This window comes from Podarcis bocagei (assembly GCF_964188305.1).
Source record: "Podarcis bocagei genome assembly, chromosome: 5".
NCBI lineage: Eukaryota > Metazoa > Chordata > Lepidosauria > Squamata > Lacertidae > Podarcis > Podarcis bocagei.
This window is the reverse complement of record NC_138129.1, coordinates 51009097-51035707: the sequence shown is the minus strand read 5'-3', so window position 1 is coordinate 51035707 and position 26611 is coordinate 51009097. Positions and strand designations below refer to the sequence as shown.

The following is a 26611-nucleotide window of genomic DNA, read 5'->3' as shown; positions in this document are numbered from 1 at the left end:
ACCAGAATAACTCGAGACACTAACTTATGTCCATACCTCTACATTTTACCAATTGCTAAACTTAAAATTTGTATTAGATGGGACACTTTAGATAAGCTTCCACTGATAATAGCTTTCAACCAATCAATTTTCATTTACAGCCTAACAAAACAGCAACAGGAGGTATCCAACAAAGTTATACCCAAGTCCATTGATTTGGAGTCAACTCAGAGTTGCATACCATCCTACGAATACAGAGAAAGTTCTTTGTAGCCCTTGTTGTGAAAAGGTAACATAACATCTAGAACTATACACTGGTGTGTGAATTCTATGGGGATCGAATTGATACTTCTTTTAATTAAGAATAGGTGTTTTTCCCAGTCCTCCTTCAGACACTACTAAATGTGAAGTGTAAGCAATTGCTATTTCTCGAATATTCAGAGACAGAATGTAGAAGTAAGAGTTTGTGTACAACTACAAACCATCTCTTACTGAGGTGCAGAAATATTTTCTTTGGTGTATCTTATATACATTTTATAATGAAATGCTTAGCTTGAAGATTTAGAACCTTAAACACTGATCTACCAATCCACTTTCAATTGTGTCAGTTATATTTTTTAAATTGGTTGTACATTATTTTAAAATGTTTTCCTGTTTGTAATCGTTTTCTTATGAAAATTAACTAATGCTAAAGAGCAATGGCTAAGCACTTTTCAGTCCCATTGATTTCTGAGAAAAAATACGTATCCTCTTCACTCCCCCTTAATGAGGCTTCACTTTTGCTGGATCACGCTCTTAAATATACTGAATGGCAAACTCTGTGTGCAGTTCAAGATAAGCAAAGAACTTCAAAAATATTCTTGCCATAGAATGCATAGTTATAAAGAAGCAGGTTCAGTATTTAAATACTTTTCTGTCTGCTTGGTATGCTTACAGAGTTACCGTATTTTTCGCTCTATAAGACGCACCAGACTATAAGACGCACCTAGTTTTTGTAGGAGGAAAACAAGAAAAAAAAATTCTGAATCCCAGAAGCCAGAACAGCAAGAGGGATCGTTGCGCAGCGAAAGCAGCGATCCCTCTTGCTGTTCTGGCTTCTGGGATAGCTGCGCAGCCTGCATTCGCTCCATAAGATGCACACACATTTCCCCTTACTTTTTAGGAGGGGCAAAGTGAGTCTTATAGACCAAAAAATACGGTAAATCCATTTTTTTCATATTCTTATATGCCATAGCCCAAGCCAACTTAAGCAGCAGGAATTCAGTATGTTAAGAAAAATGTACAGTTTACCTTTCAGACAAAGATGTCCCTCTAACCAATCCAGAGGGGCTGACCAATCCTGTGAAGAAATAACTCACTATTATGGAGCAGCCATTAGAGCATCCCCCAGCATCACAAATGAACTGCAATTAAAAGATACTGGGGTAAACAATAAGAGGGAAAGTATAAACAACTGTGTAGTTTTAATTCAAAGTGAATCAACTCAATTCACCTGAACGATCCTCTAAGAAAAATCATTAAAGGAATACTATAAATATAGCAGACTGCATTTCAAGTGTGAACATCTAAATCATCTGTGGCATTTGCACCATCAGAGTAGACTGCAATCCTATACACACTTACTTGGAAGTAAGTTCTACTGAACTTTACAGGATTTACTTCCAAGGAGTCATGCACAGGATTGTGCTGATGATGGTCCTAATTACTCAGATTTCAATAAAGGATGTGTAACCACCTCTTTCCATTTCTTTATTTAAAAGGTCTGTTTTCTTGCAGTACTTAAAAGACAACTGAGGGGAAATTCAAATTACTTGCCAAAACCCAAGACTGTTGTGACAAAAATTTAAACTGTGCCTATTGATACCAAGCTGTGTTCTAATATGCTCCATCATTACTCAAGCAGATCTGTTGTATCACTTGCCAGAATTCAATATCCTCACAATATCTGAATCACTTAAAATCTAAGTATGACTATCTCTTCACATTCAATGACCTTCCTATATATATTCCATGCAGGAAAAGGCATGATCAAATGATGAGCATCTGCTTATGTTTCTAGGTATGCACACAACACCAAGTGTGCATTTTCACATGACTGCATTGATTTTAATACAGAAAAGTGATGTCCTGGACCATATAGAAAGCCATGTGTGAAGCAGCCCTTTGAGCCAGTACTTTAATTTACCCAACAGAAATATCCGTATTTATTATTGGGAACAATGGGTGGTATCCAACTAGTCATACTTGGTAGGCTCACTGAAATCAACAGACATAAATTAACTTAAGTCCATTGATTTAAATGGGTCTATTCTCAGTACTACTAAGTTAGATACCATCCAATAGCTTGACCGCTCAACTATTTGCAGATTTAAAAAAAGGAAATCAGAAATCAACTAAAAGTGACATTAAATGACAAGTTTGAATTAGTACTCAGCCATCCTGGAAGTCATAGCACTTTGGGTAAAAGCGAGTTAGTAAGAGATATACCAGTTACCTAAGGACTTAGGCGGCTATAATGAGAAAAGCCTAAAAGCAGTAAACCCAGCTCCCTAGAATTACAATTTAGTTTGACCTCTTAAAATCCCTTACCTGTTTAAGTGTTTTAAACAGCAGTTTGCCTTGGGAACACATAATTTGTGGAACACAATCGTTGCATCCGTGTGTTGATAAGCACCTGCTGCCTAGCAATCATCCTGCGTGAATACAGGACAGTGCTAGTGTTCTTTATCCACAATAGGTTAAACATTTCAAGGCAACCAGAGCAAGCTTGTATTTCAAGATGTCTTCCATCTGCATGTCAAATGGCAACTAGTTAATTCTAAGACAGAATGGCAAACATATGCGGTTTCTGCAGCCACGGTGCAGGTGCAGCACTGTTCGCTTCCTCTTGACCTCTGGTGGTGTGACGTCAACCGTGCCCCGAAGTCTCCTGCAGCAAAGAGTTGTACTCCTGCACAGTGGGAACAGCTTTCCAAAGCTCAAGGTCCCCAAATGCAGGGACACATTTTTCAAAGTGTCACCACTTTTTTCCTCCTCTCATCATCTGTACTACAAACTACAAGTTTGCAGTGGTACCTAGGAAACGATCAAGGTTGCATGCACATCCAAGGTGTGTAGACAATTTGCTTCAAAACTGGTCAAGAGCACCAATACCAATGGTACAGGTTTTAATGACAGCATTCTAGCTCTCAGGAACTCTTCATCCATTCAGAACTACACCCAGGACTGCACAACTCTGGTGAAAAGCCCCTGGATGCGGAGGAGCTCTTTCAAGTGTGTCTGGAAACGCGCTATCACTTAAATTTTTTTGAGTTACTTTTTCTTTTTTTCAATTTGGTGGAAAGGTTTCTATGCGCAAGATGCAAAGCAATTTCAAACTTTCTTCAAACTAAAATCAGAACTAAGGCCAAACAAGTTAGGTGAACAAAACAAATCAAGAACTTAAAATTCAGGAACTCCAGCTCTTCAAAATCAATGAAGTCCCAGATTTGTACACTGTTCTGAGACTTAAAGATGCTTTCCCTGTTTCTTGCATGCCAGCAACAGCACCATTTCCTCGTAAAGATGAGGAGATAGCAGCCATTGATCCCCATTCACCGTAAACAATGGGACACAGCAACACAACAGACTAGATTCTTCAGATCTGATACAACAGGATGGTCAATATCAATGCGTAGGTCTCCCTGCTTCTTGTCTGAGACCCATAACTATCAGATCGAGGAGGAGGAGCAGCGGCGGCAGTGGCAGCAGCAGCAAAATACCCCCACAGCTGCAAACAAAGGGGTCAAAGGTTTGTTGTCAATTCATTTCCAGGCAGAAAAACCACTTTCCTCAAAAGAAACAATTTATTTAGAATGAAACAAAATTAGCTCAACTGTGAGCGCATGTTTTGAGTGACAGCTAGTTTAAGCTGTGTGAGCCATAAAAAGGTTTTTTTCCTTTACTTTTGCAGAAATCTTGTGTACACAGCACAAAGCAAAGAGGTCAATTTTCCACTTAAAACACGGGCATTGGCATCACATTAGCAGATACACAACTTTTTTTTAAGCTGCCATTTTAGTAAAATGCACAAATACTAAACAGATAAGCTTTCTTCCATGAGGCCCATGTAAATTCCACACAAGCCAAAGCTTTTCTTCGCAAAGGTCCATTAGAGCTTGGAATCCCTTGTTGTCTTCGGCAGTTCACCAGCCTTGCTTTCAGGAGGAAAGAAGAGGTTATTCAGTACAAGTGTTTACAACAGAGTTGTCCTCTCCCTACATTAACAGATAATTTATAGAACTACAAGGCTTTTCCTGAATATTCTAGGGAAAGTCTGAAAGCACCAATCACCCTTCACTGGCACAAAACTTTTGAAATGAATTAACATCTATATATAGATGCACAATGAATAGCCCAGGGGTTTTAAAACGTAAAATACAGTTTGGAGTTATTCAACTGAACTGGTAAAAAAAGGTAAAAACCCAGGAGGAAAATCAATTCACACAATTTCGCTTTTTCAAAAAGGGAACTCAAACAAGAACATGAAAGTTAACTGTTCTGTTTGTATGTGTATTTTCTCACTTTACTGCATATTACTAGCAGCAAGCCCACTAGTTGCAGGAGGGAGGGGAATTCCACCAAATTACATCTGCACAATTCCACCCCCCAGTTTTTCTAAAGTATTGCAGTTTGCTCAAATACAGCTGGAAATGTTTATATTCCATGACACATCTGGAGTATCTATTCTTATCTACACAAATTAAATGGAAGCCAGGGTAAGTTACTATACGTCTTATTTTTACATTGATTTCTTCACTTCTAATTCATATTCAAATTTTATCAAGTGCCCCCAAGTATAGTTCCTGAATACACTTTTGTGGTAACCTCTAGCTTTTCCATTTAACCATCTAATTCCAGGAGGTTTTTCCATGCACCTTTTCACTCTAAATCATGGCCAGGCTCCAGCTGCTTGCTTAAGACACCCAAATAAGTTATCTCTTTTGCCTATTATACTCCTAGGGAAGTGATCCACACTGAAGATTGCTTTTAAAATGCTATAATCTTGCCTCCACTTCAATTGCTCCCATTTGGACCGCCCATGTAGGAAGCCATTCTACAGAACACAGAAGTGGATCTCACAATAATGAGGTAGCCTTAAATTCATGCCATGTTGCCAGCCAACAGCAGTCTTTATGCTGAACTTTCAAGCATGCAGTCACTGGCTAACAGCCAAACCGCTGTTTAAAGTTTCCAATTGTAAAAAAAAAAAGTATTAATGGCAATATGCCACTTTTCCCCCCTAAGCAACAAAAAGTGGCTATTAAATGATGTATCAGAAAAATATAATTCTCCATTCTAACGCAATACACTGTAATGAATGAAAACAGTTGTGAATATATGCACCAATCAAGTGTGCATCGCTCATACTGAAGCTCCATAATGCCATATACAGAGAAAATAACTCTGATCTGTTGTGTATAAAAGTGGCATTAAATGCAACATTTGCTAGTGCTGAACTCTTACCCAGATGGCTCAAAAGGATAATTGCTCTGCTATGCACACTCAAAAGTAAATACAGCCCCCCAAACTTGTATTTAGATTTTATGGCGGTTTTAACTAAGTGCTGTGACATTTAATGTTGCTTGTCAATTGTTATACCCTACAAAGGGCTCCTAAAATGCTAGGTTTCCTTTTCTAGCTAACAAATGAACCAGATTTTTTACTAAATAATAAAAAAAAATTCTAAGTAAGGATTTGGAAATTGAAATTGCCCATTTCACATAACCTTAACATACTTCAAGTCATGAAGATAAGCAGCAATGAACATAATTTGTTTCCATTTTCAAAGAGGAAACCCCATGGTGTTGAGTTTTTCTGACACCAGTTGTCAGTGGCTTGCTTGTAAGCAAGACTATTCATACAATTTTTTTGCAAATTCAAGTTCTGTAGGGCTTTTCTCAAAAGAGCACTGCATATTGGAGAATGGGTACTATTGTTCACAAGTATAAAGGTTTTGAAGGGTTACATAGGTGGCCTTCCATAAATGACTCAGAAGTCTAACATAGAGATCAAGCTCTGTTACAAAAACCGTAAGAGAATCCACTCTATATGCCACCAGTGCTTGACAAGTGCAATAACATGGATAACTCAGCAACAGTCATGTTATGCACTAACTGGAAACATAGGCCTATCTTACTGAGACTTCGTCTGGAAGCAGAGAATATATGAAAACAACTCCCTACAGAATTCTCATTAATAGTAAGGAAAGTGGCTAGATTTTGCATGCACATTGAAGGGCTCTTCAGCCCACAGTTCAAACTTTTCTTCCTTTATTACAGGACAGCAGACATTTTCAGTGTGTGCTGGTGGTTATTTAAAACTTGCAATTACTCATCAATGGGTTTTAGGGTGCTAAAGCTGTTTTTCTGAAAAAGTGAAAGGATTGACTGATTTCAGAAATCTAAAAAGTGACTTTAACATGCTTCTCAATTTAAGCTTACAATGAGCAACGTGTTGCTTTCACCAAGCCACATTTCAAATAATGTAAATCTTTATACCTGGGCAAAACCATTTTACACCAAGTGGAAAACAGCACTCTTCATTACTCAGAGGCTGGTACAATGCCTTAGAGGGTTAATAAAATGTTTGAATGAAAAGATTAGAAAAATGAAGCCACATGTCTGAACTACTTCCCCCCTATCTATATCAGGATGTTTCTGTGGAGTTTAAAAAACCTCATTTCCCCAAAAAACAAATTATGTTCTTTGAATAAACTGAACTGCTTCCCCAACACTTGGAAATACAAGACTGCAAAAATGTCAAGATTAAAACAGTGCAATCCAGACTATAAAACCTTGCATAATGCCCATTTTTTACCTGAAAGTAACTACCAGGTAGCATTCACTTCTATTTTCATGGCTATAAAATGATATTGAAATGGTTATGTGGCAGAACTTTTTACAAAAGTTAAGTGCCATCTCAGAAAATTATTTCCAAGTTACATTTTGGAATTCACTGTCCCTACCACAATTAGCAAGGGCAATAACAAAAATGCAAGTAATCACAGTTGTCTTAAAAGCACCTGCTTCTTACATACTGAAGCGCAAGATGTTCATGGATTATAGCAATGCTCTTGGTTCTTTATCATGTATCACAACTACAACCCAAAATGAATAAGAGATTCAAAAGTACACCTGTGTACACATTCTTTGTGGGCATGCACTTCTATGAACTTGGCAACAAAACTAAAACCCAGTGAAAAAAGCCTAGTGTACCACAAAAGATAAAGTATCATCTGCCTTGGGGAAGTCAATCCTGAATCAATTCAAACTCAGATGTTATTTTCAGGTTCTTGATGGAGGGATTATTTTGATTTCAAGGCTACAAGCCCAAGGCCTTCACGTAACCATAGGGCTCACAATGGGCATTTGCTTTAGGCATGTGATTCTGTATGAGCCACAAATGCTTTAAATCTGGCTATTTAGATTTGTAAATGTAGGGAAGTTTTTATGTCTACTTTAAAGTTATGAAATGAAAGAGGACAAGAAGTTAAAGGGTATTTTTTAAAAAAGGGGGGGAAGGGAGAAAGAAATATGCTTGTTCTGGGATTCATATTTTAGTTGAAGCAGACCTTCCATTCCTGCTACCTGCACATCAGCAAGACAGTCGTGGTAGCCTAGCCATACTAAAGAACAGCTAACAAGTCTGCCTTCTAGAGAGTTTATAGAAAACTGAGGGGAGGTAAGATTAACTACATATCTAATTAAAAATTATACTTGGGGAAGTGGCTAAGGCTTATCGCATAGCACCTGGCAGACACTGGAACAGAGGAGAGGGGGGCTGTGTGAAGCAGCAGGAGAGAACATAGAAAGTATTAGGGCTTTAAGATGCACCACGGACAATGATCATGACCAAATAGTCATCCTCTGATTTAGCCAGGGCCTTGGCTGTAGAATCCAGGAACTGCTGAGAAAAATCACAGGGTGGGAAAGCATGCAAGACCCCGCTGTTTTCTTTGTCTTTATTGCCCCCTACTGGGAGGCTTATCACCCCAGCTGCCTGTTTTTGTTTAAGATAGGACACCAGGTTTCTGAGCGGCCGCTGTGTAGAGGTGGTGTTAGCTTCACCAGCCCCAGATGAGGCACGGTTGTCTGTGGTACCAGGCACAGCCAGAAGAATAGCATATCCATTGGGCCCTGCCACTTTGATACGACGGGTAACTTCATCCAGCTTGGGCTGGTCCAAACGGAGGCGCTGTGTGATCTTTAGCTGGGCCACTTTGCCACCAGTTGCTCCTTCCACCAGGAGACTGCTGGCCACACTCAGATCCCCTTGAAGTAGATGCATGTTAGACGGAAAGTTGCTGTTCTTCAATAGAAGCATTCCTTGCCAGGCCAGGCACAGTTTGGGGGATGACCCAGACTTTGAGGTTCCATCCTGCTGCTGTTGCTTTTGAGGTGGAGGTTTCAGCCGAGATCCTCCACCACTGCTGCCTTCGGATGCATGCTCATCCTTTTTAGCTGGACTCTTGCATTCTTGGGTGGTAGCAGTGGTAAGTGTGCGATGCTTTCTTTCCCTCTCAGAGCTTTTGCGGTCACGCTTCTCACTCTGGCTTCGCTCCAAGCTACCCCTGCGTGGCTCTCGGATGGGTGAAGGGCGCTCCAGCAACAGCAAACGAGAGGTTGGTCGTTCTGCATCGCTACTATAGCGGTCTCTGCCCAGACTTGGCTCAGGACTACGATCTTGTGGAGAGGCTGCAGCAGGACAGTGACGCTTGCGAGATGAAGATGATCGTTCACTGTCCGGCGAACGGTCCAAATGCCGCCCCCCATCTTCCACTAGCCTTCGCTTCCTGGGTAGATCCCTACTGCTTATGACTAACTCCCTTTCCCCACGAGTTCTTTCTAGAGACCAACCATCTCGTCGGCGTTCCAAACTTTCTAGTGTATCATAAACAGTTGCTCTGCTCCCCCTGTCCCGAACTGGAGGTGGGGGAGGCACCCACTCTGTCTCAGGATAGAGATCTCTGTCACGATCGCCATACACTAGGGGTGGAGTCCTATCCCGAGCACCTCGGAGTGGATCCGATGGGGCTCCACGATGTGCCCCAAAGGCAGATGTCTCTGCTACCAGATCATAGTGAGGAGGGGGGGGAAGTGGCAATGTCTGCAAATAAGGTTGCTGATAACGATGCTCAGTGTCAGCAAAGTCCACCCGGAGACGGCGGTCTGGCCCACCCAAAGGAAAACCACGCATGTGGCTACAAGCAGCTTGTGCAGCATCCAAGCTCTCATACTGGATGTAAGCCCATGAGTCACCTTTACGATAGTCAATGGTGCGAATAGTGCCAAAACGGTCAAACTCCCTGGCAAGAGCAGCCAATGGTACCCAAGGCCCGAGACCACCCACCCAAAGTCGTGTCGTTGGGGTGGCCTTACCATAGCCAATTTTGATAGGGTTACGCAGCAACACTTTACCGGACATAGCAAGTTTAGCCCGGTGGGCCATGTCCAAGTTTTCAAACTTGAGAAATCCATAGGTGCTAGTTTGACCTCGGGATGGCCTCTTGATGTCCACCTCAGTGATTACCCCAAAGCGGTCAAAACCTCGGCGTAGATCCGATTCAGTCACTGATATGTCCAGATTGCCGAGGAATAGGGTACGATTGGCTCTCTGGTCATCTTCGGGGCTAATCTCTTCCTCACTGGCTGTTCCAGTGCCACCAACCCCACGAAATGCTGCTGCCGCCACCCCGGCAACTCGATCCAGACTGTAAGCCGGCCTCACGCGGTCATAGAAGCCCCCATAATCTCGTTCTCTTTCCAACTCCCTAGGCAGAGGTGGCGGTGGCGGAGGAAGGCGGCCCAGGGCAAGCTGCTGCAGCCTGAAGTCTCTGTATCCCAAGCCAGCTCCTCCACCAGCAGGAGAAAGCGCCCTCTGAGTAGCCCCAGTGGAGGGGTGTCTGATGGCTGCAGGTGCCGCACCTGCTACACCCACCGCTGCGGCTCCGTAGGGAGATTCCTTGTCCAAAAGGGCAGGAGAACGGCTGGCGCGACGCCGGCCGCTCCCCCCTCCGCTGCTGCTCCCCACGTAGACAGCCTCGATCTTCAGCGGCCGGTCGTAGAGAACCAGGCGGCCGCGAGCATGCTTGGCAGCCCGGGCGTCCTCGGGGCGCCGGAAATTGACGAAGGCCACCCGCTCGTCGCCAGTGCCGGTGCCGGGCGGCAGGCGGCTGATTTTGACACTTACGTCCCCGAAGCGCTTGAACTCGTGGAAGAGCCCGTCCTCGATCGCCTCGTCGCTCAGCGCAGAGCCCAGCTCGCTGATTTTCAGCGTCTTGTACTCACTGCTGCTGCCGGAGTCGGAGGGGGGCGCCCGGGAATCGCCGCCGCCGCCGCGGCTGCCCCGCGAGGACGACTCCGCGTTCTTGCTGCTGCTGCTGCTGTTGCTATAGCCGTGGCGGCTGCTGCTCCCGCCGCCCCCGGAGCTGCCCACCGTGGCGGAGTCATACTCGCGGCTGCTGGCCCGGCTGGCCTTTTCCAAATGAAGGCTCCGCCGACTGCTGCCGCCGCCACCCTCGCCAGAGCCGCCGCTCGCCGACTTCCCGCCGCCGTTGCTCGGCTTCTTGCTGCTCCGCTCGCTCCGCGCCGAAGAGGAGTCCTCGCCGCCCCGGGACCGTTTGGCCTTGGCAGGAGAACGCTCCTTGCCCTTCATGGCGGCGAGCGCCAGCAAGAGGGAATCGCGCGCCGAGTATCGCGCCTCACGCACCCGCCGCCATCTTGGAACCCTCCTGCACACGGCAACTCCGCCCACTTCGCATCCATTGGACGACTTAACCGAGGTCCGCCATTCTAATTGCACAGAAAGTCTGTCAGTGTGAGGCGAGGGGAAGGGAAAAAAATCGGCCCAGAGCCCCGGAAGCGGAAACCCTCCTTCTTAACTAGCGCTCATCATCCTATTAGACGAGGCGCCCGTCACTCCGAAGGTCCGTGAGCTCCGCTGAACGGCGGCAGCAGGAGAGTCACACTATAGGCCGGCTATGGAGAGGCTACGAGCAGGAGCTGGAATTGGGTTGGACAAAAATCCTGTCAGTCGTCTTTATTTCTCCCTCCGTCACAGCCCGAGTCGCCCAAGCATTCATTGGCCATTTTCTTCGAATCCGGGCTCCTGTCTCTCCCTGTTCCTATTAGCGTGGGACCAGGCGGGGCGGGGAGGTCTCGCGCTTCAACTTTGATTTGATTGGATGTTGGCGATGCCCAACTCGACCGTTTCAACTGGCGGCTGGGATTCAGTAGCTGTCCGCTCATTGGCCTGTCGACGATTGTCGCTAGAGTTGAGGCGCGGCCTTGCTCGTTTGATTTGGCTGAGGCGCGAAGGCAAGGCGGCGTTGGTGGTTCCGCTGGGAAAAGCTCGGAGCCTGGCGTTTCCTGCGTACAGCGTTTCCTCCATCGTCACCAGCCTTCGTCCCTCAGAACTCGCCCTGCCTCCGCTGCAGAAATACGGAAGACCGCCCAGAGTCCCGCACTGATAAAATGTCCATAAAAACCCCTTTGCCTTGGCTCCGAGAGTAGTATATAAGACATTACATACAGTAAAAACACCGTAACATGAATATACATTCAGTACTTCGAAATAATAAACGTTAACTTTGAAAGTCCAAACGAATAAAAAAATTGCTTAGGTCCTAACGCCCACCACAAGTTCTGCAACTGAGGAGGACTCTTCTGTGGTATCCAGATCCTAAACCTCCATGCAGTCCTAGCGACAGCTGCAGCCCCCTCTTTTTTGTTTTTTTCGCTGAACATTTTAAATAGGCTGCTTCGTGCAGTAATTGATGCAGGTATTCCAGTGGTACAGTTTTCACAAGCCCTGTTGTGCCAGTAGCAGGAGCAGCCCAAGATATTTTGACACCCGAAGTGAACCACAAAATAGCATCCTCCTCCCTGCCAGGGAAGAAGAATGGCTGAGTGAAAGTCCACATCAGGAACAAGAGGGGGATAAAGATCTACATCGGGATCTGTGGATCCTGCCGCCCAAGGTGGGCTGGCCCTGGTCAGTAGTGGTAGGTTCATTACCCCCACATGCAATTCCTGGAAAGTGGAGGGCTCAGTAAGTGATCTAGGCTGCTTGCACTGCAATAAAATGCACCTCCTGAGATGCACAGGCGGCACAGAGATCACTGAAGACCACATTTGAAGTTGGGCGGGAATTTTCCATTCGTGCAATATACACAATATTGGCAGGTAATGACCCTAGTTTTCAGGAGCAATTGTACCGTTCAAACAGAATCCACATAATCTACAATGTGGTCCTATATATGTATACTTAGAAGTAAGCCCCATTGAATTTAATGGAACTTTCCCCCAAGTGACTGTATTAGATGGTACCCAAAGAGGAGTATCAAAATATTTTCTAGCAGATTTACTAACTTCTCACAGTCACACCATTTGACATTATTTGTAGCAGGGGAAACCTGATACAAAAACATATACTGTGTATGGATTCATAAATCCGTATAAATACCACTTCACTCTGGAAATGCAACAAATCCTAACACTTTGATGAATCTTTAAGATGCCTGGGGAGGAGTCACGTGATTATTGCCTGCAATAAGTCCCACTGAACACAGTGGGACGTAGCTAAGATTGTCTTGTTAGGATGGCCAGATGCAAAGGAGGTCAGGGATTAAGGGTGTAGCTTCTCCCTCTTGTACACAAGTATTAAAGATGCAGGTGCCCTGTAATCTTTTGTATCTGACAATACATAAAACACTCCTTACCTCCTGAATACAGTGGAAGCTCGAAATAGTAATTAGGTAGAGTCAGGGATTTTATATAATTCTTTAAAATAATTCTCCCCTTTCTACTTAGCTTTTTAAGGATTTCAGACGATTTGTATCAAATTAATTAAAATAATTTATAACAACATCCAAAAAGTGTTCAAACAGAATTCATGTTTATTCAGCTTTAATTTCATGTCCTAGTTCTAATTCAGGTTAGTGGGTTCTCTCTTTAGTAGAGGTTTTAAAGCAGAAAAAGAAGCAAAAACAGGTAAATAAAGCCTTTTTAGTGAGCCTTTTTTATTGATTAAAAAAATACATTGAGCATAATGTATTTGTTGTATTAAAACTCTGCACATAATGTATTTGTTGTATTAAAACTCGCTGTCTATGAAAGTTCATTTCATCTTAAATGTCTTCTATCTGTGTATACTCAGGAGCAAGCCCCGAAAGTGTTAATAACATCCGGGAGCAAGTCTCATTGAGCTCAGTCTCAATACACAAGCTGCACTGAAATTAGTGGGAGGTGTGGAAGAGTTCTACCATAGTGACAATAATTTCTTACAAGATTTGGTTCATTTCAATGAGATTTGCATAGGAAAATTTCCTAGCAGATGGATAGCTTGAGAGTCATGTTCTGCCCAGTGATTATCTCAATCATGATAATCTGTGAAAAGACAAAAGGAACAGTTTACCTAGAAAAAGCTATTTCTGCCAGTATCATAATGCTCTTATATAAATCTGTGGTGCAAGCACATGTACAGTTCTGGTTGCTCCATCTCAAAAAACAGCTGGAAAAAAATGATAAGGGAGTTAGAGCAATTTTGCTAGGAGGAATGATAAGGGAGTTAGAGCAATTTTGCTAGGAGGAATGGCCAGTACACTGGGTAGGGGGTTGTTTAGGGGGGGAGTGGGAGTGGGTATGAGGGAGATTTAGGAAATTATGTGAAGTGTGGAGATGGTGAATAAAATCTCCCGTAATACCAGAACCAGGGATAATCTAATGAAACTGATTAGCAGTAGTTAAGGGCACACTATATGTGTGTATATATGTATCCCCCCCCCCATCTTTGAGGATACAAACCCTTCTAAGATGGCATGCAAGTAACAGAGATACTTTAATAACACCACAGCAATAATTTTGGAATATAATACTTTACCAGGATCCTTTCCACAGGGCATGTGGTAGTAGATAGCCCAGGCTGAGGAGAGAGAGAGTTCAGTTGCATCAGGCTCCCAGATGGTCTTCCTCAGAATACAGAAGGAAGTACTTCACACAATACCAAATTAATTTCTAGAATTCATTGTCACAAGATGTGGTGATTACCACCAACTTACAGGATTTTAAAAGATTTAAAGCATTCCAGTTATTTGAATTTCTTATTATTCTTTCTAATTGCCACTTCTTCACATTTTGTGCTGCAGTTCTCCTATCCGAAAATGCATATGAAATTGTGTACGTAGGGAGGAAATTACATAAACTGCATAAGCAAAATAACATACAAAAAAGAGCATTATATATGGGGAAATTGCTTGCAAAAGGCAAAATTGCATATATACAAAATGTGTATATTAGGAGAAACCTGGACTAAAATGCTGAAGAATTTTCAGGAGGACTGTAAAAATATCAGAAAATACAGTAATTCTGAGATGTGGCAAACTGACTTAGGATCTGAAAAAATAGAAACAGAGATTGTAATTGACAAATTGATCAGTCCTTACTAAGCAGCTCAGTGCAAGAGTTGAATCGGCATCTGGTGTTCAGGAGGGATGGGAGTAAATAAGCTAAAACTTAAGGTGGAGATATTGTTAACCAGTCATTCTGGTAGCAAGAGCAGAAGCAAAAGAGGACAGGGCTCTTGCACCTCTAGTAGTTGTGTAAATAATTATAGCAGGTGTAGTTTGCCATGCAAGCTCAGAGCTGCTGAAAGTCCCTCTTGTACAGAACTATTCAAGGTACAGAAGCCTTGTTCTGTTTTACATTGGCAGCCCTAAATTCTGGTGATCTAGAAAAGGATATTAATCTTACCCTCCATGGGTCTGTACACTCCCTAAAAGAGTGGCATACCGCTTGGGGATACTCTTCAACCCAATGCTTTCCCTGCATGCCCAGGTAGAGACAGTTGCCAGGGTACCTTTTATCATTTCAGTAGATTCACAAGTTGCAGCCTCTCAGAAAAGGTGGACCTAGCATCAGCTATCCATGCTTTTTTTTACTTCTAGACTAGACTAAGCTTCTGGCCAAGTCTGCTCTTGGTATTGTATTTACACTTCTTAGTGTGACCCACTTCTTCTGCCCCCTGGCAGATGAATGGGAAGAGGTGGAGGGTGAGGGTGATAGTGATGGGGACATATTGCACCTCCTATTATGCTCCCTAGCCTTGTGTTTGCTGTGCATTTTAGTCCCCCTGCCTGCAGATGGAGGAACAGGAGGGACTGCAGGATTGACAAGGACCATAATGGGAGTCTCTACTACTGGTGTTATGGGAGAGGTCCTGGTCCCTTGTGCCTCCTGAGCCACGATGCCCTCATCAAATGCTTTTTTGCCTGGGTGGATTTTGTCCATCAATGCCCCTAGCTTGCCGGGATGAAATGGGGGGGGGGCAGGGAAACAGGCTGTAGTCTTGAGATAGAGAGGCCTGAAAGGCTGAATTTGGCCCCCAGGCCAAAGGTTCCCTAATTCTGTTTTAGCCCCTACACTGTTTAATAACAGTGTTAATTTGCCTAGTTCAGTAGTAAATAGTATTTGTATTATAGCCTCATGTATTTAAGCTGATGTCTGTGGCTGTGATTGGTGAATGGTGACATCTGTTTACCGGACCTGGTCATATGGAGGGGAAACATCCAAGTGGAATACATGAGAAATTTCCATCCAAACATAGAAATTTCACCCAATGTAGAAATTAGATGTCCTTTTGGGGCTAAATGAAAGTATGTTTAGCTTAGCTGTATAGTGAATTGAAACTGCCTTGGTCGCACTGGTTGATGATCTCCGGCGAGCTAGGGACAAAGGTGAGAGTTGTTTCCTAGTTCTGCTGGATCTCTCAGCGGCCTTTGATACAATCGACCATAACATCCTTCTGGACCGTCTAGAGGGGTTGGGAGCTGGGGGCACTGTTATACAGTGGTTTCGCTCCTTTCTCCTGGGCCGTGTTCAGAAAGTGGTGGTGGGGGATGAGTGTTCAGACCCTTGGGCCCTCACTTGTGGGGTGCCTCAGGGTTCCGTCCTCTCCCCCATGCTTTTTAACATCTATATGAAGCCGCTGGGAGAGATCATCAGGGGGTTTGGACTGGGTGTCCATCAATATGCAGATGATACCCAGCTCTACCTTTCTTTCAAATCAGAACCAGTGAAGGCGGTGAAGGTCCTGTGTGAGTGCCTGGAGGCGGTTGGAGGATGGATGGCGGCTAATGGATTGAAGTTGAATCCTGACAAGACAGAAGTACTGTTTTTGGGGGACAGGGGGCGGGCTGGTGTGGAGAACTCCCTGGTCCTGAATGGGGTAACTGTGCCCCTGAAGGACCAGGTGCGTAGCCTGGGAGTCATTTTGGACTCACAGCTGTCCATGGAGGCGCAGGTCAATTCTGTATCCAAGGCAGCTGTCTACCAACTCCACCTGGTACGCAGGCTGAGACCCTACCTGCCCGCTGACTGTCTGGCCAGAGTGGTGCATGCTCTAGTTATCTCCCGCTTGGACTACTGCAATGCGCTCTACGTGGGGCTACCTTTGAAGGTGACTCGGAAACTACAACTAATCCAGAATGCGGCAGCTAGACTGGTGACTGGGGGCGGCCGCCGAGACCACATAACACCGGTCTTGAAAGACCTACATTGGCTCCCAGTACGTTTCCGAGCACAATTCAAAGTGTTGGTGTTGACCTTTAAAGCCCTAAACGGCTTCGGCCCAGTATACCTGAAGGAGCGTCTCCACCCCCATCGTTCTGCCCGGACACTGAGGTCCAGCGCCGAGGGCCTTCTGGCGGTTCCCTCATTGCGAGAAGCGAAGCTACAGGGAACCAGGCAGAGGGCCTTTTCGGTGGTGGCGCCCGCCCTGTGGAATGCCCTCCCATCGGATGTCAAGGTGATGGACAACTACCTGACATTCAGAAAACATCTTAAGGCGGCCCTATTCAGGGAAGCTTTTAATGTATGATATTTTAGTGTTTTTTGGTTTCTGTGGAAGCCGCCCAGAGTGGCTGGGGAAACCCAGCCAGATGGGCGGGGTACAAATAATAAATTATTATTATTATTATTATTACAAAGTTTACACTGAAATATTACACTGAATTAGTCCGATATGTATTAATCTTAGACAATAGAGCTGATAACTTCATATTTCAATATAGGTTACTTTCATGTGGATAAAGATTTACGAATCTGTGTGGGAGACAGGCAGAAGAACATACTCAGTTAGACTGGGTGTCATAGAAACGAATTAATGGTTAGCATGAATCTATTTTCAAATCACATTGACAGAGCCTCCATTAATTTCTATTTTGAGCAGCTTTACCGGGTTTGGAGAAGGATGACATAGCAGAAAAGCATACACAACTAGCTTTGATCTTAATGGGATTTAGACCAGATTGTCATCAGCTGTAAACTGTTTTTCAACATCACTTTTGAATACAGTATTACTGTATACAGCTTTACTGAATACTATGCTGGATCTGTCAAAGGCTCAACCATTTTCCTCGCCCCCATTTCTTTTTTTTTAAGTTTAGCATTCAAATGTACCTAAAGTCTTGAGAGATGCAAAATGACCATTTTATCACTAAAAATGCTTCTAGAGTAAGTTTATTTACATTCACAAGGAAGGTAATAATGCAACGTTTTCTACAATTGCAAATTAGTATTATAAAAAATATTTATCTAAGATATCCTTTGTCAAAATCACATTAAAAAAATATTTTCAGTCCAGTGTTACGTTGTGTTGTTTTTGTAGGGTGGGTAGGTCTTTCTGAGAGGAGCCGTCCCACAGCTACTGGGACATGGAAAGAGCAGAGAATACTATCAGGGGCAACATTAGCAAGTCCGTTGTACTTCAGCAGTCAGAAAACCATTGGTGAAGTCCAAGTGCTTTAACAAAACTGAGCAATCCTTTACTTGCATCATGCCAGGAGTGGAGATACGCTGCCTCTGCATCACAGGACAGCCACCATATCCAATGTATGCTCTATCCAATGCAGGTTCCTGCATGGGGCAAGCCTTGCAGAATATAGGATGCAGTCAGTTGGTGAAGAAGAGAGGCTGGGATGATGAGGGAAGAGGACAATGAGATCTGCTCAGCCCATCAGGTAAAATAGGAAGGGGTGGTCACATGGGTTGCCAGCAGTGGGCCAAAATGGTTGATTGGTCCATGCAGCACTCCTGATGGGGTCAGGTATGCCTGATTGTTGAAAGGACCTAACCAGTTTTCCTAATTTGAGGTAATAACCTAGATTCAATCCTGGGTTGTCCTGAGCATACGTCATAAGCTGCTCCACCTGGCTGGGGTTCCTCCTACAACCCTTGCCCTTCGGGAGTCTATGACTGGATGACTGGGGTAGACAAATGCACTGTGATATGTCTAATACATGTACAGTATTGGAACAACCATGTTTTTTCGTTGGCACTGACCAGCAGAGGGCAGAAACCGTGTAGGAATTTCCCTGTTGCTTTTTCAAATGTGCTTTTCCATCTGCGGTTGATGACCTGACCTCAGATAATAGTAACAAGAGCCTCCAGAAACAGAACTGTAAAATCTATTGAAATGTCTCATCTCACCAGAGTAATTCTGCCTAATTGTACCAATCCCAGCTCAGTCAAATGACGACTGGTGGTGCCGAGTTTTAATAAATAATGAGAGACCCATTAATGTAATCATTGGCCACTTTCTTCTAGTGTTCTGAGACTAATGGACAAAAGTTGAGGAAAGTGGCAGAACAGGCAGCCCTAGGCAATTGAGCACTCATTGAACTGGAAAGATGGCAGAAGTTCCTTCCTTTCCTAGAAGCTGTTGATAATTATATTTTTTTTAATTAAAAAAAAATCCATACCACAATTTGTCAAAAGATTGCATGGCAGTCTAAAATATATTGGGATGGTGTTGTGAATGAAGTGCTAAAATTCATTCCCTCTCTTTAAACACTTTTTAGCCCCCAAACCCCCAGTGACTCTTTATTGAAGTCTGTACTATTAGCTCTGCTACAGTTGTTAACAACAGAAGCAGTAGTATGACCCAATATCTCTTCATATTGAGAGAAACAAGGAGCTATGCAGTAGTACCTGGTGCCCATTGAGGCTAGTAGGGCAGAAAACAGGTAGCCCAACAGTAATTTTGAGCCAGAGCCAATGACAGGTAGTGCCAATTCTAGTTTTGCCAGTACTGGGTTCTATAATGCCAACACTGGTGCTAAGAAGGAAGAAATGGACAGGTAGTGCTCCCCCCCCCCCGACAGGTTGCAAGTAAAAAGGCAGGCAGGTAGGGTCTGGCTAAGGGCGGACTGAGGTTGGTTAGTGGAGCACTAAATGAATTTTATTATTTTGGTCACAGACCAGTTCCAGCCCACAAACAATATCAAGGAAGTCATAAAACATGATGGGGATACATTTGAATTTGCAATTAGGTATAACAGGGACAATACAGATATAGCAACAGTTTAAAAATATATAAATTAAAACTTAGTCACTAACATATCATTTAAAACCTTAATCATTATGATAGTACAGCTTGTTCCTTAAGTTTTATGGCAATCGCACAGAATTTGGCTACCCTTAACGTGATCTCAGGATTCTTGTCCTCTACGAGGAATTTTAGACATTGAAGTTCGGATTCATTTGGAGATTTTTGCATAGCAGGGGTAATAAATGCCGAGCGTATATCCCCATAGAAATGGCAGCATAACAAGGCATGAGAGACAGTTTCTACCTCCATCAAGCCGCAGGGGCAGACTCGTTCCGTGTATGGTTTACCCTCAAATCTGCCCTGCAATAAGGCAGATGGCAACACGCTGGTTAGTGGAGCACTGTCCCATTTGCCTTGATGGGCCAGCCTTCGCCACCGGTATGCGGTTGTCGCTGTTGGCTATTGGGACTGCTTGGGCCAAAAACAGTAGGTGAAGCCAGAAGTCAAATGCAGGCAGAGGCAACTAATTCCACCTCTTCCTTACTGAAGGCAGACTGAGGCTGATATTACAGTGCTCTCTTCTCCTTAGTGGACTTGCCTCTCTACATGTGGCATGGGGGAATTCAGCATTGACAGGGGTCTTCCTTGCATTGCCAAACCACTTTAAATCTCATTTGCAATGCAGGCAGATAAAGGCCATGCACAAGGTCCAATAGAAATTCAATTTAAGCAACAACGATGAACTGATCTCTTGTTCAAATTTCATTCTTTCCATATTTCTCCTACTAAAAACCTTTATAGTAATGCTGCCTTTGTGCCAGCGCTTTAAACTTGGATCATTAATTGCCCTTCCTTTCTTTTATGCATATATATATATATATATATATATATATATATATATATATATATGACTTTTCTCTTCATTGTTATAGTAAATTAAGAACTACTTGGGCTGGTAGTAGAGAATGTTGTGAATACTCATGCTAGAATTGCTTTAACAGTGCCAATTAAGCCTTGACCAGAAGCACTGATTTATTTTTCAGAAGTAAAAGGGTTAAAAAAAACCCTGAAATATTGCATGAAAGATACCCTATCATTTTTCTGGCATGGCACCAGTACTACTAATCTCCCAATTTAATCGTATTGCCTTAAATGGGCATTTTTCTGGAGAGGTAGGTAAGTTTATTACTCCCCACCCCCATTCATACATCAATTTTATATTGATCCCTGCCAAGCTTTTGTCTACAGTGAAGAATATTTCTATCATAGGGTGCTCTGAATGTAACCATTTGGCATTAATTGCTTCCTGATTTTCTTGTTTTCACTATTAATTTTATGTTTTATTGTGTTCTGGCTATTGTGCTCAGAATGTTTTCTCATTGAAATGATGGAAAATTATAGTGCTGTTAGAGTGGGCAAGTCATGTAGATTCACACCTTGTGTTGAGGTAGAAGTTCTATATTGGAAACAGAGAATCGGGTGCAATCATATGCATGGTTACACAACAGTAAGTCCCACTCATCGCAATGTACATAAGAGTACAGTGATACCTTGGTTCTTGAATTTAATCCATTCCAGGAGTCTGTTTGACTCTCAAAACGGTTCAAAAACCAAGGCACAGCTTCCTATTGGCTTCAGGAGCCTCCTGCACTCAATTGGAAGCCACGGATGCTGCATCAGACATTTGGCTTCCAAAAAACATTCGCAAACCGGAACACTAACTTCCAGGTTTGCGGCGTTTGGGAGCCGATTTGTTTGGAAGTCAAGCCATTTGACTACCATTGGTACCACTGTATATAAGATTGTAGCTGGAGGCACATCCAGCAAATACACTTTCCTAAGAACCTAAGAAGAGCCCAGCTGGTCACATCTAGTCCAGCATCTTGTTCTCACAGTGGTCAAACATTTCTCTATGCAAAGCTCACAAGTAGGGCTAGGATCTCACTCTAGGAGTATTGATGGCATTTGATCAGAGAATAAAGTCTACATACCCAGATACCCCAACTGTGATAGTACTGATGCCCCAAACTGTAGGGCATCTGGGATTGCCTTGTGCACTTTCAGTAACAGATAGAAGACCCTTCACTGAGTTTCCAGGGATGTATCTTATCTATGCAGACTTCGGCCTGCACATCTGCAGGAAATTCCTCCATCAAGTTATGTAGGTCCTTCTGGTATTCCTCATCTGGGTATGAGGAGAAGGGGACTATAAGACGTGCTGTTGGAGAGTTATTTCTCAGACACTCATATGTAGTTCAACTTGTTTATGATGACAGCCCCTCCCCTTTTTTGGCTTCTTTAATTATGATGTCAGGATTGTTTCTGAGGCTGTTGATGGCATTCTCTGAATAGCTGAGACTGTTGATGGCATTCTCTGAATAGCTGAGACTGAGTAGTGGAAAGAAGCAGAAGTCCCAGTAAAGGAAAAATGGATACAATAACTTATGGAATATGCAGAAATGGTGAAACTTACCGGAAGAGTAAGAAATCAAGATAACAAACTTTTTATAAAAAATGGTTTATTTAATATTTACAGATAAATTGTAAACAGATAAAAACATTAGCAGGATTATTGTAACAACCTGCAGTTTTGTAAGAGTATATATTTATAGTAGATAATTAAATGAGCAAGTTAAATGAATTTGGATATTCAGAAGATATTTTTAAAAATAAATTTAACTGCAGAAAGAGGGGGAAGGAAGTCAAATTTTGAGATGTTAAATTGATTGTAAAACTAATGAAACTAATGAAATGTATAAACTTGAAAAGTATAAATAAAACCTTTTTTAAAAAAAGACATTTGATAATATTAGAGAGAGAGAAAGGGGAGACTGAGTAGGAAACAATGTTGTTTTCTTATTGCCTCAACTAGGGCATAGTGGTAGAAGCAATTTGGTAAAATTCAAACGTGTGCTTATTGATACGTTTTTGAAAATGATATTGTCAGTGCCCACAAGGAGTTCCATTATAGCATGCTTAATCACCCGTTAAAGTTTTCCAGAGCTAAATCCAGGAACAGAACCTGACAGATCCTATTTATGATATTATACTGTAATGTTAGTCTACATGTAACGTTTTTATATAGAAGTGCCCATGTGATCACTAGAAAACACATTGGGCATTTAAATCAGAAATGGCCTTTTGACTGCCTTTAATCTGCCTCCAACTTGCTTTCAGTGTAGCCTTACCATATTTCCTTGGCCATGTTGGACAGGAGAGGCATTTCTAAGGAATAAGGGCAACATTTTGCTCAAGGGGGTTTCCTGACAGAGAAGTATAGCAGTGTGGAAGCATTCCTGGCAGGCAGCCACTGTGGAGGGTTTCCACCCAACCCCCAGCCAAAGCAACAGCTTCTGCTTTGGGATTGCTTTGTGCAAGAGTTGGTTGAGCAAGAGATGGGGAAAGGAAAAGAGAGGAAGTGAGTGCACCTGTAGAAGCATGATAGTGAGCGGGACAGGATACACTAGTGGCTTATGGCTGGTGGGTTCTACAAGTCATCCACCAAATGACAGTGGATTGGTACTTTATCAGCAATTGTGTTTGCTGCAGATAGGCTGTGGTTTCCTGCCGAAAATGCAGTGTTGGAAAACAGGCACATTTGCTCCTTTACCCATATACACTGGTCTGGGAGCCCTGATTAGGTACAGCCCTATGACGCATTAAGGAAGAGTATCTGTCACTAACCCTTTATGTATGCATCTGTTGTGGGGAACACCAGCAGTAAGCGTGTGCCTGCTTAAAATGTGGAGCTGTGCTTAGATTCTGCTTTGTTAACAGCGGTTCCGAAACACTGTCACAGTGCTCACCTGCTCAGGTAAACTGCCTGATGCGTGAGACATCCTAATAATAATAATAATAATAATAATTTATTATTTATACCCCGCCCATCTGGCTGGGCCTCCCCGGCCACTCTGGGCGGCTTCCATAAAAACCAAAAATACAATAAAATATCACCCGTTAAAAACTTCCCTGAACAGGGCTGCCTTAAGATGTCTCCTGAATGTCAGGTAGTTGTTTATCGCTTTGACATCTGCTGGAAGGGCGTTCCACAGGGCGGGCGCCACTACCGAGAAGGCCCTCTGCCTGGTTCCCTGTAAGCCATTTAAGGAGGGAAGGGGGAGTTGAATGCCCATGGCTGCACACGCTACCACTTGTGGTGATGGCAATTCAGTGCTGTGTTAAGATGCAGACAAAATTTGTACTGCAAGGGTGTATGGGAAACGCAGCAGAATGTATATTGTGCATTGAGGCATAGTGGTCTGTCATAATTGCTCCTTCACTGATATGAGGCCTTCACCGCTCTCCTAGGCAGCAGTTCGCCTTATCTTGCTAAGCAGTCTTATTCTGCTAAATCATGTAACTTGTCTGCTTGCCAGCCTAAACATCTACAAGAGATAGTGTACAGGTGTACAATCAAACCTCGGTTGTTGAATTTAATCCATTCCAGAAGACCGTTCGACTTCTGAAATGTTCAACAATCGAGGCATGGCTTCCGATTGGTTGCAAGAGCTTCTTGCACTTGAGTGGAAGCCAAGTTGGACGTTCGGGTTCTGAAAAACATTTGAAAACTGGAGCATTTACTTCCAGCTTTCAGCGTTTGGGGGTCAAAACGTACGATAACAGAGGCGTTTGGGAACCAAGGTTTGACTGTACCACTTTGGGAGGATCCCAGCCTAAATACCTGTAAGAGATAACAGCTACCTTAGGAGGGTCCCACAAGTAACGATCATGGGAGTGGTGATAGGCTCATTCTTGGCAGTTGAGAAGGAGATGGGGGAAGGTTAAAAAGAGGAAGCGAATATGCCTGTATAGATATGATAGAGAGATGGACAGGATATGTCTGTGGGTTATGAGTGTTGGGTTGTACAGTGGTGCCTCGCAAGACGAAATTAATCTGTTCCACAAGTTTTTTCTTCTTGCGAGTTTTTCGTCTTGCGAAGCACGGTTTCCCATAGGAATGCATTGAAAATCAATTAATGCGTTCCTAGGGAAACCGCTTGCCAGGCTGGCGGTGCGGAGAAGGGCTTTTCTCCCCACCGCAAGCCTTCAGGACAGGTACGGGAACAGAGGGGAAGGCGCGCAGCGCTTTCCCTCTGTTCCCGGGGCTTGCGTGGGAGGAGGGTTTTTCCTCCCCACCGCCAACATTCAGAACAGCATTCTGAATGTTGGCGGTGGGAAGGAAAACCCTCCTCCCACCCCAAGTCTTCAGGAAAGCCGTCCGAAGCTGGGCGGCGGGAGGAGGCGTCCCCCCCCCGCCCGGCATCAGAGATTCGTTCCGAAGCCGGGCGGCGGGAGGAGGTCCGAGGACAGTGGGGAAGACGCGCTGTGCTTCCCCGCTGTCCCGGAGATTTCCCTATGGGCTGTCGTCTTGCGAAGCAAGCCCATAGGGAAATTCGTTTTGCGAAGCGCCTCCAAAACGGAAAACCCTTTCATCTAGCGGGTTTTCCATCTTGCGAGGCGTTCGTCTTGCGGGGTACCACTGTACAAGGCATCTGTCGACTAACAGCAGTTTTGCACTTTATCAGCACTCATGTTGAAACAACTCTTGGGCACAGTTTGCACTTTAAGTGTGGAGGCTGTATTAAATCAGTCCTCAGGATGGCCACTATCACATGTGTTCATGTGTAGCACCACCTGAGACTTAGTAATTATTTTGAATGTCACAGCAAGCTGCTAAAATGAAGAAGAAGAGAAAGTGGCCACTCTGCACAATGAACCACAAGGCACAAATGGTCCCTTATGTGATAACTGCCTTGGGACATAAAGTGGCTTTCATGTGGGGACCATAATATAGAAGCCAACATCACTCAATACAACTGATGTGGGGGGGGGGTAATCTGCCTGAAGCCTCATGTACAGTGGTACCTCAGGTTACATATGCTTCAGGTTACATACGCTTCAGGTTACACACTCCGCTAACCCAGAAATACTACCTCGGGTTAAGAACTTTGCTTCAGGATGAGAACAGAAATTGTGCTCCGGCAGCGCAGCAGCAGCAGGAGGCCCCATTAGCTAAAGTGGTGCTTCAGGTTAAGAACAGTTTCAGGTTAAGAACGGACCTCCGGAATGAATTAAGTACTTAACCTGAGGTACCACTGTACAAGGCTGATTCAATGACACTCATCTCAAAATGCTGTCATTAAACTAAGTAGATTTGTTTCTAAAAATTCAAAACTACTCAAAATATTCCTATGATGGCTTCGAGGCAACGTGTTTATTGAGCATTAATTCTGATTTGATTGTGAGAAGATTATATTGTATAAAGTTGTGACAAGCAATTGTTCCCTCACACTTTGCAGTGCATTTTCCTGTCACTTCCCTTATCCTGGAAATACTTCTCTTTTTTTGAAGTGGGTTTGTTATGCAAGAGCACTAAATACACTCTAATTGTGCAACCTGAATTTGCTGGTATCAATCAATCATATTATTTGTTTGGTGCCTTTCCAAAGTTAAAACCACTCTCAAAGTGGCTAGCAACATGTAAAGGAAAATCACATAATTACAGACGTAACAAAAGTAGTCATGGACAATAAATAAAACATTTAAAAATACACATTAAATGGTTTCCACATAAATCAGATCTAAAATAAAGATTCAGAAAATGAATAACAATGACAGCAACAATGCTCCCCACCCCACAAAACTCCCTAAGCCATTTTAGAAAGTGTCCTCTGATGGGTTTTTGGTTTGGTTTGGTTTCACCCATCTGTGAGAAAAAAGCTGAACCAAAGTATGTCCCCTAGTCAAAATGAGAAATTATATCATCAACCTGTGTATGGGTATAAAAACTTTGAAAGTGTCTGTTCTTCAGTTGCAGTAACAGCAGTGTTTTCCCCTGAGGAGAACTGTGCTCATGTGACTGATGTCAACAGTGTGCTTGCATTTCCTCTTCCCTCACAAGCAAATTTAGTTTCCGTCCAACTTAGTCTAATCATCCTGAACACCCTGATTTCACATCCATGTGTTTTCATTCTAGGACACAGGAAGGTTGTTTCGTCTCCTGTCAACACAGAACATCTGTTTTGAATTGTAGCCCCTGGCAGCAAGGAGGAGTGGAGCTGAGAGGCAGAGAGGGTGCCTTCCATTCACTCTAGTCTAGCACATTTGCTGCAACATAACACTGAACAGAATTCTAGCCTCCTTGGGAATGAGCACCCACTTGCAGCTCCAAGCTTAGGGCAACAAGACGGTGCGTGAACCACCCTAGCTAGGCAGAATAGACAGCCTCCCTGTGGGACCACCCAAGAGCTGCAGGACGAGAGAGAAA

The 26611-nt window shown here is 43.5% G+C and overlaps 2 protein-coding genes and 1 long non-coding RNA gene across 4 annotated transcripts in view; 1 reads left to right on the top strand and 2 right to left on the bottom strand.

Annotated features, from left to right (window-relative positions):
• Positions 1-3805: 3805 nt before the first annotated feature.
• Positions 3806-13022, bottom strand: RBM15 (RNA binding motif protein 15). The gene has a single exon (XM_081194157.1). It carries the CDS (start codon positions 10672-10674, stop codon positions 7843-7845), a length of 2832 nt encoding a protein of 943 aa, XP_081050283.1. The 5' UTR covers positions 10675-13022; the 3' UTR covers positions 3806-7842.
• Positions 13023-17696: 4674 nt separating this feature from the next.
• Positions 17697-26611, bottom strand: part of KCNC4 (potassium voltage-gated channel subfamily C member 4) — a 61007-nt gene continuing 52092 nt past the window's right edge. The window contains exon 4 of the mRNA XM_081194174.1: positions 17697-17987. Coding sequence (XP_081050300.1) covers positions 17914-17987 — 74 coding nt within the window. The 3' untranslated portion in view covers positions 17697-17913. The remainder of the gene's footprint in view (positions 17988-26611) is intronic.
• On the top strand, positions 17935-26561 carry LOC308587000. Of its 2 annotated transcripts, none has more exons than XR_014008180.1 (3): positions 17935-18034; positions 20388-20516; positions 26321-26561. It is a non-coding gene; the product is annotated as an uncharacterized lncRNA (long non-coding RNA). The 2 variants fall into 2 exon arrangements; XR_014008181.1 differs by having other exon boundaries at positions 20388-20520.